Below are 16328 nucleotides of genomic sequence, written 5' to 3' on the forward strand. Positions count from 1 at the left end.
AGCTTGCCCAGGTGAACGTACGGCATGACCTTTCTTTCACAGACTCTAAGAGGTGGACTTAGAACAGGAACAGGAAGAACCCCCTTTACAGTTACGGCCCCCGCCTCCCGTCTGGGCCGTGCCTGAGTGCGGGCGACGCAAGATGACACACCGCACAAGGGGACTGGGAGGGGGACTGGCCCACTCCCCCCACCGACCCGCAGTACCCTTCTCCGTTGCCAACTCTCTGCCCACCCCGCTTTTCTACCACTCACCCCCTCCTCTCCCGCCTTTTCCATCTCCACTTCCCTTTCATAAGACGTTTGCCAATTTCAGAAACGTAAAACTCCAATTATGAGTGGCAAGTTTCCGTACTGAAAACCTCTCACGGTTTAGCAACGCTAAAGGCTAAGTTATCTGTCACCCTGTTTGATTTTCTTCATGGCATTTGCCTTTATTTCCCGTACTTATTTATTTCCTTGTTTACTGTTAGTCTCCCCACTGGAATATAAGAACACACATCTATTAATGACATAATGTTTCTTTGATAAAATGTCTCCTTTACTTAGTTAGACACAGCGGTAATTTTAGCTGGTGACAGTATTCATCGAATACTGGAAAAATAAAAATGCTCATAGCTCTAAGTTGTTTCTCAAGATGGTTTCTAAAATATTGCTATCCAGATATCAAGAGTTATCTAGAGAATTCTAAATATATATCTTCGTATTTCTCAATAAACGTCACTCTAATAAGCAAAAGTGTTCAAAATTATTCCACTGAATGATAATTAAATACTTTTGACTTGTAGTTCCCTCCTTCCGCCACTTGATGGAATATTCTCCAGAGTCTACATTACACATCACACTTAGGAGTAAACTCTTACACAGGTGCAGACTGGTAATCAACAGGGAGACACGGGTGTCACGTGTGTTCACTGCCAAATGAGCGAGGAGGGTGACCCACAGCCTCTTTCAGTTGCAGCAAAGACGCCCGGAGCGTCTCTGCCACCCTGGCAAGGACCTGCCATCAGAGAGGCACTCACGGAGCACCCACAGGACTCCCAGCGCTGAGGACGGGCCCTGGGATGACAGATATACAGGCAAGCCTACCTTTTCATCACAATGTCAAAAAGAGCATTTCCTCCCAGGAAAAAATACTCTAAATGGAAGGGATCTTTCCAAATAAGAACTAGTCAAAAGGGCAAAGACGGGCCTTGTTAACCTGCATCCTGCATCACGCCTGCAGAGCCAACTTCAAATCGCAGGGTTTCTAGGCACCTGACTGTCTCAACGCCCCTAAGAGTAAATGAACGTGTGTGGAGATCACCGCTCTACTGTTTTAGGGTCACTAAGTAGGAAAGAGAGGAAGACAGGCCCGACATATGGGAGTGGTAAACTGAAAGCATATTAGAAATTATTTTCAACTTGTAGGAAACAACAGGGCATGAAAAGCCCATTAGAAAACAAAAAGGGAAGTCCTGTCAGGAGCTGCGCCCATCCTCAGAGTGGTTCAGGTGACCCAGGGTCAGGGGACAATGGCAGGATGGCACCAGGGACGGAGAGCACTGGAGGAGAGCAGTGAGTGACCGGGGCCTCCTTCAGTCGTCCATCGCACAAGTGCCCGCTCTCCCGGGGGGACCCATGTGCGTGCCCCTGTCCCTGTAGGGGCCATCAGGAATTCACAGCACCCCACTATAAGTATCGGTGTGAAGCGCTGATCTATGTTAAACGTAACGAGGACACCTAAAGAGACAGTGGTCTCGGACTTAAAGGCTGAGTTACGTTTCCCTTCTTCTGGATCCGGCTCTGGATCTCGGGAACGGGCATGTCGACGTAGATGACCACGTGAGGGGGCAGGTACTCGCAAATGGTGACCTTCTTCACCTCGTTGTAGTGGTCCACACCTGGCACGAGAGAGGCACCATCTGTCAGCCGACGGTCCACGGACAGCCCTCACACGCACACTTCTCTTCAAATAAGAGGGCAAAGGTACACGCGGTTCTCAGAGCCACGTGTCAACCTGCGAACCACGTAACAGTCACGGCCGTTACCGCCGGCTGCACACATGTGAGGCTGGCACACGGTGACCGCAGCACTCACAGCCACCCTGCAGGGCGGTGCTTCTCATCTCTACAGACCAAAAGAATCAGGCCAGAGAAATCAGGCAACTTACACCAACAGTGGGATTTAAGCCCCGGCCTAAGAGCTTTCCAAAGGCCAGATCTGAAGTGTGCCTGGCCACATGTGAGGGTGCACCTTTACCTCTTCTGCTGGTGGCCCCATCGGCCCAGTTGGGTCCACTCTTCCTCTCCCCCAGAGCTGACCAGCCGGCTTGCCAATGCACGCCCCGTGCCCAGGTCCACCCAGCCCAGCAGGCTGCTCCACTGCCCGCCACGGGCCTCCCTCCCGCGGTACTCCCTCCAACCCCGACTTCCTCCCAAGGGTCTCCTTTTCCTTGACTTGCCTTCCCCGAACGCACCCTTCAGATAAACAAATTCAAACCTAACCACATGCCTCCCAGACCTAAAACCCCTCAGGGACTCCGCAGGACTTTCAGGAGAAACCTAAGCGTCCCGGCCAAGGTGCCCGGCCTGCTAGTGCGGCCCGGCCTGCCCCTCCGCCAGCACCGGCCCCCTCCAAGCCACGCCAGCGCCTGCTGCCCACAGAGCTCCTGTGGTGGCACCACCAACGGCTCAGCCAGGGCTCACTCCTCAGGGACGCTGCCCCCAACACCCCGTCTCCCGACTGGTCAGACGCTCTCGACACGCTCCCTCCGCACCCGGGGACCAGGCTGCGCAGCCAGCAAGCGCGCTCACTGCAACCACGCATTTAGGCTGCTTTCCCACCCCTGCCCCCAGGACGGCGGGGGCCTGGTCTCACCGATCCTCACATCCGTCTCACCTAAGGCAGAGCCCGGCACACAGCGCGCGCCCCGGAAAGGCAGGCTGGCTGGCTGGCCTCGAGGCTGTCCGAGTGTCTGTGTGCCTCAGCGCCTGGCTCAGAAGCACGGGGTTCCGGCTGCTCTCCGCACAGGCACCAGGACTGCGCAGACAGCGGGACGGGCCCGCAGACCAAGGGCGGCCCCCTCGCCGGTCAGCCTTGGCTGGCTTCGGTCTCCCCATTCAGGAACCGACCGCTCGTACCCTGCGCTCCAGATCAAGCCGCCTGCTGGATCCAGGCGGCCAAGCTCGCCGTGAGCATGCCCACAGGCTGAACGACCACACGGCCTTTCCACAGCCCTGTCCGGCACACGCCTAGCTCCAGACACCCCGGCCCCAAGCAGACGGGCTCCCTCGCTCCTCGTGGCCAGGCTACTTTAGCCAGGAGCCTTTATTCTCGTCACTGGCCACTTGCCAGACTTTCAACAATCCCCCAACCCAGTGCTAGTGTCCCTAAAAGCACTAGACCAGCACGTGCAGGAGAGGAGGAAAGGACGAGACCGCTGCAGTCACAGGGGCCAGCGAAGAGGAGTGAGGGAGGCACGGGAACAGGACCGCTCCGTGAAGCTAGCCACAGGTCACACAGCCACGGAGCTGTGCCACAAGGTGGCTGGAGAGCCAGGGAAGTTTCCTGGGAGGCTGTGTGGAGACTCGGCTTAAGCTGTGCGTTCAGGATCCTGGACACCACTGTGCTTTCACAGGGAGAGACGAATTTAGGAAGGAAAGAGGGTGGAAGGAACTGGTTTTTCCTGTGGAATGGCAGTATTCATCTATTTAACAGATGTTCACAAAACGCATACTAACTGCAGGGTGAGTCTAGCAGGGCCTTTACCAAGTTACCCCACGCGCCCGGGAAGGCCAGCCTGCCGGCCGGACTCACACTGCTTCCGGATGAAGCCTTGTCGGTACATCGCCTCCAAGAAGACAAAGTCACTGTAGATGGAGCGTTCCAACACCACACCTTGCCCTGTTTAAAAACATGGAAACAAAAATCAAAACTCAGGGCTTCCCTGGTGGCGCAGTGGTTGAAAGTCTGCCTGCCAATGCAGGGGATACGGGTTCGAGCCCTGGTCTGGGAAGATCCCACATGCCGTGGAGCAACTAGGTCCGTGGGCCACAACTACTGAGCCTGCGTGTCTGGAGCCTGTGCTCCGCAACAAGAGAGGCCGCGATAGTGAGAGGCCCGCGCACCGTGATGAAGAGTGGCCCCCGCTTGCCGCAACTAGAGAAAGCCCTCGCGCAGAAACGAAGACCCAACACAGCCAAAAATAAATAAATAAATAAATAAATAAAATCCTTCCCTCTACTTTAAAAAAAAAAAAAAATCAAAACTCAGATAGTAATTAAAGCAATGAAAACTAGCCCTTTCATTTTAGAAAGGGAAAAAATTTACAATTCCATTTCCAAACCAAATATTTTCAAAAGAACATACATGCACTTGTAAGTGGGAAATCATTTTCAAAACTACAATACTTTTTTGTTTTTGGCGACACAATGTTCTGTTTCATTCTTTCAGCCCTGACGAAAGCATCCGGCTACTAGAGAAAGGAATTTCGTTTTTGAACCATAGGTCCTGCCCCGCCCCCCCCATGTCCACTGCAACCCTGTCCCCATCCCAGCTGCTCAGTAAGACCCCGGGGCGTCCGCCCCACGCCCACCACCATGGATCTCAGAGAATCCATGATCTTATTGGAAAGCCAGAGCTTGCCTCATCAAATACCCTTTAAAAAAAGCTCTAATGAGTGGCAACCTAAAACGACTGCATTTCAGAAAAGGGTTCGAGTGCAGCACATGCCCGACAGCTACCCGACCACAGATACTGCACCTGTGCTCAGCACGTGCTCCAAGGCGTCCGCGTACTGCAGGAGGCGACTGGCGTACAACCAGGACTGCAGGCGGTAGCTGTTGCCGTCGTTACTTTTCGGGTCATCGTAAAACTTCTCCAAACTGCAGTTGCTGCTGAGATGTATGTCCAGGGGTTTCCCATCCCCGGTGGTGCTGGCTGCGTAATGGATCCCTGCCTCGGGAAAGTGCTTCAGGCCTGAGGAGAGAAACAACCGGACAAAACGTGCTATGGGCACGGCGCACCCCACCAGCGAGCGGCGGAGATGCATCTGCACACCATCGCTGAGGCCGGTCGGCGAAGACCTGGGGAAAGTTACCCTGACACCTGTGTTCTTGGTGCGTGAAAGGGAGCACACGAGACACGGAAGACGACACGTCTGAAGCACGTGTGTAAGGGCAGCATGAAGCTCCAGGGCTGCGTGGCAGCATTTCCCACTGTACCGTCGTACGAACTCCTCCTGAGGAGAGCTGCCCCTGAGCGTGGGTGCCCGCTGCATGCAACTGGGCTTCGGCTTGTCAAATACTAGAGAAAGGCACGGGGACGACACGGGCTCCAGAGTGGGGAAACGGGGTGGACGCCTGGCCCTACAATAAGCAGCCTGTGACCCAGCTTCTTACTGAGGTTGCCCGGCCGTAAGTGAGAGCAGAATGTCAGCCCTGTTTCACGGGCTGTTACACAGTTCAAACGAGACTGCTCCTGGGAAACTGCTTTGCTTACATGGTCAAGATACAATCCCAATTCAAACTGACAACCAGCAATGAACTTCTAAAATTTTCCAAATCTGAAAGACTAAAAACAGCTTTTTCAGTAAATATTTCAAAAGTGTAAAATACCTACCTTAGGCGCAATTCTACCTACTCAATATTAAAGTAAAATCCAACTCAGATAAGTAACTGTATATCTGAGAAAACTGTGTTACTCTGCAGGACGCAAGTTCATACCTAGCTTCTCTGCTATTTCTTTTGCAAGCTTGCCTTTCCCCGAGCATATGTTGCCATCTACAGTTATCACTTTGCTCTTTTCTGTCAGCTTTTTGGTCGTTCTTTCACCAAGCAGGTATGCCAGCGGGCCGTACTGCAGCTTGCACTGGACACTTGTATGAATTCCTCCCTGAAAAACACACATCACACAACAGCACAACGTGAGCATTCTGGTCACTGCAGGCATCAGCAGCTATTAGGTAAATACAAATGCCAAGAAGACCCTTGGGGACAAAACAGCCAACATCGACATCTGTATAACCTATTTGTTGAATTACTGCCTCTCAGCCCCACCCCCAACGTAAGTTCGTAAAGGCAGGGGATTGCTTGTTTTGATCACTGCTAAATCCTCAGGGCCTGGAACAGGACACACTTACCACGTTCAATAAAAACTGGATGGATGGATGGATGGATGGATGACAGAAAGGCAGGAAGGAGGGGGAGGGGGAGACAGGGCAGAAGGGAATAAAGAACATTTCTCTAGTGCAGGTTCCTGTCCTGAGCTCTGCAACGGGTTATCTCATGCCTTTAAACAGCTCCTGATGTCCTAGATGTCCTGAAAGTACCTGAAAGCTAACAGACCTAAAACTGAAATTCAGCATCCACACCCCAAACCCCAATCTGCTCCCCTCACAAGCTCCCCATCCACCATCCACCAAGCAGAACAAAGACAAGAGTCACCTTTGATACCCTCCTCCTTCCTCCAACTCCATAATCACTCACAAAACCCTATTGATCCTAATCTTAAGTCTCTCTGGCCAGCGGCCCCTCCCCCCCCCACCCCCGTGCACCGATTCTGCGGACATCCTCACATCTCTCGTCTGCAACGCAAATGCCTGCTCCGTCTCCTGTCTCCAGTGTCCCAATCTACTCTCCACACTAAAACTCAAACAACCCCTATCCCTGAAAAACAAAACAAAACAACCCCACTGATCAGCCAGGGGAGGAGCCGGAATGACCACGCAGTACTGGGTTAGAGCCGCATACGTCAGCGTGAACTCATGTGTAGCTGACTGCAGATGCACAGTCACAGAGAGAAACACTCATAGATACGGGTACACACACAGGCTAGTATAGCACATGTCCTTGCTCTGTCTGCTGAGAGGACCTAGAAGCAACAACACTCCAAGACCAATTACACGCAGTACCTAGGTCTTGGTTTCTAATGCCATTCTCCAGTAAAAGGAACAAGGGCTCCTCAGAGAAACGGCTGATTCTATGACTACCATCTTGCCGGGCCAGCTAGTAAGGAAGTGCGCCAACACACACCATGAGGGGCAGGTTACAGGGATACAGGAGCCACCTGAAAGAGCTCCCAGTGGCCACAGCTGGAGCAGTCTGAGCAACAAAGTAGAGCTGTACTGAATTTTACCCCAAAATATAAAATAAATATACACAAGTCCATACTGGTATAAATAAATAAATGCGGAGGAGAGACAAACCTCCCATAAAGAAGAATTCCAAACAATTTATGTGCCTACTCCGCCTTCCAGGAAGGGAGCAAAATCCCCCACTCCCTGTGTGCACGCAGTGACTCCCCTCCAAAGAGGACACGCGGAAAGGGGGAAGAAAGAGTAACTTGACAGCAGAGACACTACCGCTACCTCAGCCAGGTGATTAAGGTCATCAGTGGTAAGTCATGCTCACAGTGTACCTTTCATATCATGTGATGAGAACAGCACTTTACCTCTGTGCTCTTCCTCCTAAGAACACACAGCCCCGGTCAAGTCCCGAGAAAATATCAGACGAGTCCCACGGAGGGACACACTACCCACCCAGTACTGCTCAAAACTGCCAAGGTCATCAGAAACAAGGAGAATCTGAGAAACCACCGCAACCAAGAGAAGCAAACAGGAGGAATGACACATATCAAAATGCTCACAGAAGTGACACCTGCAACAACAAACAACTGGAACCACCCAAAGGTCCATCGACAGGAGACCAGGATAGTAAATGGCAGGATGTTCTCTATATATTCCAAAACTCTCAAATCCCAACAACTGTGAATACCTAATTTACTCAGCAGCAACTGTGTGTCATTCACACATTCATTTATTCACTCAGCAACTGTTTATTAGATTCCCATACTATGCAGTCTTTTTTCTAGACAATGGGGATACAGCAGTGAGCCAAAAACTTCCATAAGAGAACAAAACAAGTAATCATACAGCATATTAAGTAAGTGCTGTGAAGGGGAGGACGGTTTACGGGATGGGATGTACGTTAAAACGGGTGGTCACGGAACCCTCGCAGAAAGAGTGACATTTGAACGAAGACTGGACGGCAGTGAGGGAACTGGCCGCGTGGCTATCTGGAAGAGCGTCTCCCTCTCGGGCGGGGGGAACAGTAAGTGCCAACGCCCTGGGCAAGAGTACTGCAAGGATGAGCAAGGCCAGTGTAGCTGGTGCCAAGTGGTCCGGATGGGGCAAGAGTCGCAGATGAGGTAAGTGACGGGGTGTTAATCATATGGGTACCCTGCACCCCAGAAATTAACCACTCTCCCCTCCAGGCTACCTCTGAGCCATGTGCAAACTGTTTCCCATCTGTGTCCCCAACGTGAATATACCTCAGATGTGGCACACAGCAGGGGCACAGTGACATGGGAATAAAGCAATCAACTACTCCCTGACTTCAAATCTTTGGAAAGTGCTTTTTTACGGTTATGATAGTCTTTCTATTATTTCCCACCCTCAGTCCCATTTTTCTGCTCTCTGGAATCACAGGGAATAAGTGATCTTTCACGACACATTTCCAATTCCTTTAGTTATTCCAAGTAACAAGCTGTATACCCTTTTCATCTTATTCATTTTTCTCTGGACCTACTGAAGTCCATCGACATCCCCTGTAGGGAGTAGCGTCCCGAGGTGAACACAGTTACAGGTGGGTCCATCTAGTGTGTGCCCGGCAGCCCCCTCTACTCTGGGGCCCTCACGTTCACTAATGCAGGGAAGTACACTGGGCGTTATAAAGACAGTCACCTTTCCCTCTTTCATTCTTTCTCTGTTTCTTCTATTTTGCAGCCCGAGTTACCTCCTGAAAGCATGTATACGACTTTTTAATAAGGCTATTGCACTGTTCTGTGCAAAATCCTTGCTCATCAAAATCCTGAGCACAGAGGTCAAGTCCCTTTACAGTTCGACACCAACGCTGCTCCAGCCACTAGTACCCAAAGGAGCTATGATACAGTCACTGTCATAAAATAGCTTTCCTAAGGTTTCCAGCCACAGTTCATTTGCTTGTCTTGTTGAATCCGCGTACAATGTCATTCCACTGTCTCGACCACAGACGTTCTCCGAATCCTTCCGGATCTGACCTGAATGCCTTCTGTCGTTTCTGCCCAACGTCACATCGCCCCCTACCTGGCCCCTGACAGCGCTGCCACATGAATGAATGAATGAATGAATGAGCGCCCCCAGGCTCTCGGGGCTCGCCCACGCCAGCTCATTCGTCTATCGCACAACCGCACTGGGTAATGATATCTGCAACCTGGCCTCCCCAAGCAGGGCGGCCAGGCCGCCCATTCCCCTCCGGGCCCCACGTCTGCCCGGAGCTGAGAGAAAACGGCCTGGAGAAGCTCCTCGCGGCGGCCCTTCCGAGGCCTGCCCTCGCGACTCAGGACCAAACACTCCAGGGGACAGTGGGATCCCCCCGAGAATGACCCCGGGAGGCCCGGGGAGGTGAGGAAGGGGCGACGCCAGGAGGACAAGCCAGGCCCCACCCGCGGCCCCCGCCCGCCGCCGCCTCACCACGCGCTGGACGACCGCCGCGAGGCCCCGAGAGGTCGCGGACACGGGGACCAGTCTCAGCAGCCTCAAGGCCATGGCTCCGCGGTCAGCACCGGCTCAAGGACCCGAGGGGACGCAGTCGCGACAAGGCCCCTCCCGCGACCGGCGCGCCACAGTGACGTCACGGCCGGGATGCCAGCGCCGCGCCTGTCGGGAACTTCCGGGCGGCGGGTGCAGGCGCGCAGAGCGCAGTCGGGGGCTGATTTACTTCGGGTCTCCCTTGGCGTCCGCCTCCTCTGGACCTTGTCGTGCCCGCCCGCCGCCCGGGCTCCAAGGGGAGGGCTTCCCGCCGCCCAGGCCCTAAGGGGAGGGCCTCCCGCCGCCCGGGCTCCAAGGGGAGGGCCTGCCCACTGCCCGGTTTGGAGGGCGCGCAGTGCGGGAGCCGAGGCCGCCCCAGACCTCGTAGTTACTCCTGCAGCACATCCCGCGTCCAGGACGCTCGCCACCCTCCCGAACTCCCTAGACCGGCAGGTGCGGACTTCAAAACCACCTCCTTGGAAGTGTCTCCATAGCGCACAAACCACCCGAGGCTAGGAAGGCGGCCTGGGCCTGGGGCGGGGGGTGAAAGGAGGGCCGGTGTGAGAGCGACCCAGGACGAGCGCGGGCGTCCGAGAGGCTCTGAAGAAGGACCGTAGACTGACCTTCCCGCCCCACGGCGCTTGTCCAGCAGGGCCGGCCTGGCTGAGGTCCGCGCAGCCTCCACCTCCCCAGGGCCCATCTCCCCGCCTGGCTCACGACTCCAGGTCTAAGAGGTCTCATACCCCTTGGCGGGCCTGGTGGTGTTGACACCTTGAGTAACATGCAAACAAAAGCTGTCCTCATTCCCCCGTTAAAACCGCGATCATCCAATGACCTGGGGCCTCAGTTCCTCTCAGGTTAGTAGGTGACTTTAACGTGAGATTTCTTACCTACTACGCCTGCCATTTGAAAAGGTCTTATAATCTTCACTCTCCTCCTCGGGCTTATTGTTTTTAACACCCTAACTTTTCTTTTGTTTAAATTTCATTTGGTTTTCAACTTTTCAGAATGATCATGGAGTTGTAGAAACGAAGGTCCTTTCAATGGATGTTTCTCTACTAAGAGAATCCCTGCTTGTCCAGGATACAGTTTGCTAGTCCCCAATGGCAGAGGGTCTGACTTAGAAGATCTGGGATGGGCCCTGAAATGTGTTTAGCAAGCTTCCAGCTAATTCTGATGTAGATGAGCCACACTGAGAGACTAGTGTTCTACACCCTGCATTGTCCGAGAGCGTGGGCCACCTCCAGACCCTATACCACTGTGCCCCAGCCCCAAGCAAAGCTCCTAACGCATCACAGGTGCACCTCAAATACAGCTGGATGAGCAGGTGTGACCAGGTAGCCCTAAGTCATCCAGCCCGGTGGAGTCACTGCTTATTACCCAAGGCTTGGCTCCACATTCCGATATGTCTGAGAAGCTCCGTGTCCCTGCCAGCGCGTCTGAGAAGTCCGCGGGGGGTGAGGGTGGGGACACCTCCCTGTCGGATTCTCTGGCCTTGCGCCACTGTCCACCCCATTCGCATCTTCCCTCCAGCAGTCCAGTTGTCTTTCCTGCTTCACCCCAAGCAAACACACATCCTTCATCTCACTTCCCAAGACAAAGTTCTGTGTTTAACAGCTTTTACTGATGGCCTAGCGAAAAAGGGAGAGCGATCCCCGTAGGAAACAAAATAACCTTAAATTAAATATTGGACATCACTGTCCTAGGACTAGGGAAAGAATTCTTCGGCTTGACACCAAGTGCATAATACAAAAAAGGAGAAAATGGTAAATTGAACCTCATCAAAATTTTTAAAAAGTTTTGCTCTGTGAGAAACAGAGGATGAAAAAGCAACTCTGGGGATGGGGCTGGGGGTGGACACCTGCAAACCACAGGTGTGACCAGGCACTCGCATCTAGAACACATAAAGAAATCTCAAAACTAAAAAGTAAGAAACAAGTAATCCAATTAAAAAGTGGGCAAAAGACATGAACAGACATTTCATTGAAGAGGTTATACAGATAGCCAATAAGCACATGAAAAGATGTTCAATGTCATCAGCCATTAGAAAAATGTAAATTACATCCACAATGAGATACCACTTCACACTTATCAGAAAGGCCAAATTAAAAAAATAGTGATAACACCAAATGGTGGAGAAGATGAAGAGAAGCTAGTTCACTCATACGCTGCTAGTAAGAATGTAAAAAGGTACAGCCGCTCTGCTAAAGAGCAGTTTGGCAGTTTCCAAATTGGAAAAGTTGTAAAACTAAAAATGAACTGTAATACAACCTAGCAATTATACTATTAAACATTAACCCCAGAGAAATGAAAATTTAGGTTCACAGAGAAATTCGAATGAATGTTCATAGCAGCTTCATTCCTAGCAGCTAAAAACTGGGAACCACCCACCTGTTCTTCAAAGGTGAACAGCTAAACAAAGTGTGGTACATCCATACCATGGAACGCTGCTCGGCTAGAAAAACCAATGGACTGTTGATACAGGCAACAGCCTGGACCCCTGGAGAGAATTATGTTGAGTAAAGAAAGTCCATCTCAGAAGATTACATACAGTATAATTCTGCTTATATAACCTCCCCAAAATAACAAAATTATATAGAGATGGAGAACAGATTAGTGGTCACCAGAGCCTAGGAAATGGGGGGGGGGGGCGGGTGACGGAAATATTCCGTATCTTGATGGTGGTGGTCCACGAAGCTACACAGCTGACAAAATAGCATAGAGCTACAAGCGTATCTGCATATGCACGCACGCACACACACACACACACACAGACACACACGTGCACGCACACAGGTGAATGCATGTATAACTGGTAGAATCTAAGTTCCGTGGATTGCATCAAAGTCAGTGTCCCAATGTGGAGGCTACCGTCATGTAGGACAGTGTCATCAGGGAAGACAGGGTGAAGGGTGCACAGAACCTCCCTCCATCTTTTTTTGAAACTTCCTGTAAATCTGTAATTGTTTCAAGAAGAAAGTTTAAAAAATTGTGTTCTATGTACCAGCAACAAGGAAAGAGAGATAAAAATTTTAAATTTAAAAATTTAAAAGAAAGGATGCCATTTGTGTTAGAATTTTTTTTAAAAAAACGCAAAAACTCAAATCCCCAGAAACACATGAAAGAGCCCTACACTGAAGCCCACAAAAGTGTATCGAGAAATTGAAGGACTTGTAAATGAAGAGAGGATTTGCCTTATTCTTGGATTAAAAGTCTCAAAATTGTAAAGAGGACAGTTACCTCCAAATTGATCTATAGATTTAATACAATCCCAATAAAAAGCCCCCCAGGTTTTCTTTTGTTGAAATTGACAAGCTGATTCTAAAATGTATCTCCCCCAACCCCGGTTTGGGAAGGACTAAGAATAACCAAGGCGATCTTGAAGAAAAAGAACAAGGACAGAGGGTTTACTACCAGGTATCAAGATATATGAAAAAGCTGTAGTAATTACAACAGCATGGTATTAGTGCAGGATAGACAGACCAATGGGACAGAATGAGGAGTCCAAAAAGAGATGAGGGTAGACAGGTAGATAGATAGATAGATAGATAGATGGATATTTGGTTTATGAAAAGGGTGACATTGCATAGGGGAAGGCATGGTCTTTTCAATAAATAGTGGGTTCTTGTCAATTTCATATCCCTATAGAAAAGAATTAATGTTGACCCATATCTCATACCATAAATAAAAATCAGTTTCAGATGGACTGAATCTAAACATGAAAGGTAAAACAATAAAGCTTCTGGAATTAAACAGGAGAATATCTGCATGATCTTGGAATAAGCAAACAAATGGAAAATAAAGAACTAACTCTAAAGGGGGAAAATGAACAAATTGGACATCAAAATAAAGAACTTCTCTTCATCAAAAGACACCGTTAAGAGAATGAAAGGCAAGCCCAGACACTAGGGCATTTGTGCAGTAAATATAACCAACAGAGGGCATGGACCCAGAATATGTAAGAACTCCTGCGTGTTAAAAAGAAAAAGTGACTCAATATAAAAATAGGCAAAAGACTTGATTGCAAGGGCCCTTCAGAAAGGGCACGTCCAGAAGGACATTAAACCACTAAACTTACAAAAGTGCCCAGCAGCCTTGGTCATTGGAAATGCGAGTTAAGGTTGCAGTGAGAACTTCTTCTGCAACCCCAGAAGAATGGCAAATAGAGAATGCTTAGAATACCAAGTGTTGGTAAGGATATGGAGCTACTGGAATTCTCATGCACCCACCTGGGAAAACAGTCTTGTTGTTTCTATGAAGCCTGATCATACATGAATCTTTTGTTGCAGGAATTGTAGGCATAGCCTTTATGTACGTAGGTCTGGCCTAGCACACAGCTCACAAAACTGTATGTACATTCACGAAAAGACACAAACCAGTTATTTATAGCAGCACTATCCATAATAGGCAGTATCCATAATTCTATCCCCAACAGTAAAATGCATAAATGTATTGTGATGTATTTGTACTGTGGGATATTACACATTATATGCATGTATTATTGCTACATGCAGAAACATTGAGGATTCACTCAAGCATCATAATGAATGCAAGAAGTCAAATGTAAAATCATCCTTCATGGTTTTATTCATAAAAACCTCAAAAACATCAAAAGTAGTATCTGGTGTTATAAGTCCGGATAGTGGAAATCTTGGGGCCGGGGGCGTGAGGGTAGCTTCTGACTCTTGATCTGGGTGCTGGTGACATAAGTGTGGTTCTTTTGTGAAAACAAATCCAGATGAAGACTTATTATTTATTCACAGTTCTGTAGGTTTGCTAAATTTCATTTAAAAATTTACTTTAAAAAATGTAAAGTGGGAATTCCCTGGTGGTCCAGTGGTTAGGACTCTGCACTTTCACTGCTGAGGGCGTGGGTTCGATTCCTGGTGGGGGAACTAAAATCCTGCAAGCTGCGTGGCACAGCCAAAACTAAATTAATTAATTAATTAATTAATTAATTAATTAATTTAATTACATAAATTGTCACTATTAAAGAAAGTAAAGTGTCCTGTAAGAGGTTGTTTTTATTATCACCACAGGTTAGATTGTAGGACATTTAATTGTGCTACTGTGAAAGTTGACCTAAGTCCAGAGCCTTTTTCAGAGCATCCTTGAATTCTTTGTTCCTCAGACAGTAGATAAAGGGGTTGATGATTGGGGTGAGGACAGTGTAAACAGCAGAGATGAGATTTTTGGAGCTCCGGGAATCAATGGCTTGGGGCCAGACGTACATGAAGATCAAGGCCGTGTAGAAGATGGTGACCACAGTGAGGTAGGAGGCACAGGTGGAGAAGGCTCGCCGACAGCCCGTGGCCGAGGGGATGCGCAGGGCGGCCAGGGGGATGTGTCCATAGGAAAGCATAGTGGCCACGAGCGGGAACACCAGGATGATGAAGGCCAGGACGAAGTCGACCAGCTCGGCGGTCGAGAAGTCCGTGCAGGCCAGTTTGAGGATGGGGGAGATGTCACAGAAGACGTGCTTCAGGACATTGGAGCCACAGAACGTGGCGCTGGAGATAGAGTAGACCTTGATCGTGGAGATGGTGAAGCCACTCACGAAGGAGAAGGCCACCAGCTGGACGCACAGCCCCATGGTCATGATGGCTTGGCAGCAGCCGCAGGCCATGGAGGCCAGGAGCACACACTCGGCACACCAGGAAGCTGAAGAAGTAGAGCTGAGTCATGCAGCCGATGAAGGAGACGCGTCCCCGCTGCGTGAGGAAGCCGTCCAGCGTCTTAGGGATGATGTCAGACACGTACCAGATCTCCAGGGACGACATGATGCCCAGAAAGTAGTACATGGGCCTGTGGAGGGAGGAGCTGCCCCAGAAGGTGAGGATGATGGCCAGGTGCTCCACCAGCACGAAGACGGAGGTGAGCAGGAAGAGGAGGGAGAGCAGGTGTTGCAGCCGGAGGGGAGGATGCGGGGCGGGAAGGGAGGATGCGCGGCCGGAGGGCAGGCAGCGGGGGTAGCTCTCCCCCAGATCGGGGGTCCCTTGCACTGAGGCTCAGGGCACCCCCGATAGGGGACGTGAGCAAAGTGGAGACAGCACCAGCCTGCGCCCCCTTCTCCCACCAACACCCGCTCTGGCTTTGTAGCAAACGGGTAATAGACACAAAAAGTGTTCCTGTCTGAAAACGTCCCTCCATGTCCAGTTTCAGCAGACTCCTTGTGAGGACGGGAGGGAACGGGAGGGGACAGGGCAGGCAGGCATGTGTCGGGGAGAGAGGGGAGAGCCTCCTATAAGTAGCTTGGGGTGGAGGGCAGGGACAAGCAGACCTTGGGCAGGGGTTCCCCCATGTTCCTAGAGTGGGGGGCGTCTCCTGGGGGGCGGACAAAGTGGGCGGTGGCAAGACTGCCCCTCGGTGGAGAACTTCAGAGCTCGGGGGGAGGATGCTGGAGATGCGGGGTGCAGTGGGGTGAAGCACGCGGGGAGGAAGCCCCCACCTTGTGAGATCAGGCCCGGGGGCCGCTGGTGGTGAGGGACCTCTCAACCCTGGCCCCGCCCCAAACACTTCCTTCTGAGGGACCAGGTCCAGAGGCAGCCAGACCGGCCACTTCACCGAGGGGCAGGACCCCGCGGAAACCTACCTGGAGAGCCGCAGGTGTCCCTGGCCTCCCCCAGCCCAGCACAGGCCAGGCGTCGCTCCTCTCTGCCCACTGACCCCTGAGCGGGCGGCCCCCAGCGTGGCCTGGCCCGTCCTGAGGCGCCGGCCTGGCTCTGAGCATCTGCCAGTTCAAAGGCGGCGCCGGGAAGAACGGCTGTTGGCCTCCTCCCCAT

General features: G+C 51.1%; 2 protein-coding genes across 2 annotated transcripts in view; both read right to left on the reverse strand.

Annotated features, from left to right (window-relative positions):
* Window positions 1-9649, reverse strand: part of NDUFA10 (NADH:ubiquinone oxidoreductase subunit A10) — a 49438-nt gene extending 39789 nt beyond the window's left edge. The window contains exons 1-5 of the mRNA XM_061189044.1: window positions 9490-9649; window positions 5705-5873; window positions 4743-4958; window positions 3798-3884; window positions 1761-1882 (exon numbers count right to left, since the gene is read on the reverse strand). Coding sequence (XP_061045027.1) covers window positions 1761-1882; window positions 3798-3884; window positions 4743-4958; window positions 5705-5873; window positions 9490-9564 — 669 coding nt within the window. The 5' untranslated portion in view covers window positions 9565-9649. The remainder of the gene's footprint in view (window positions 1-1760; window positions 1883-3797; window positions 3885-4742; window positions 4959-5704; window positions 5874-9489) is intronic.
* A 4962-nt stretch (window positions 9650-14611) lies between these two features.
* On the reverse strand, window positions 14612-16328 carry LOC133092207 (olfactory receptor 6B2-like). The gene is given in 3 exon segments (XM_061191443.1): window positions 14612-15200; window positions 15202-15547; window positions 16139-16328. Coding segments are annotated over 3 exon segments (1125 nt in total).

Source organism: Eubalaena glacialis, chromosome 1 (assembly GCF_028564815.1).
Source record: "Eubalaena glacialis isolate mEubGla1 chromosome 1, mEubGla1.1.hap2.+ XY, whole genome shotgun sequence".
NCBI classification, from domain to species: domain Eukaryota; kingdom Metazoa; phylum Chordata; class Mammalia; order Artiodactyla; family Balaenidae; genus Eubalaena; species Eubalaena glacialis.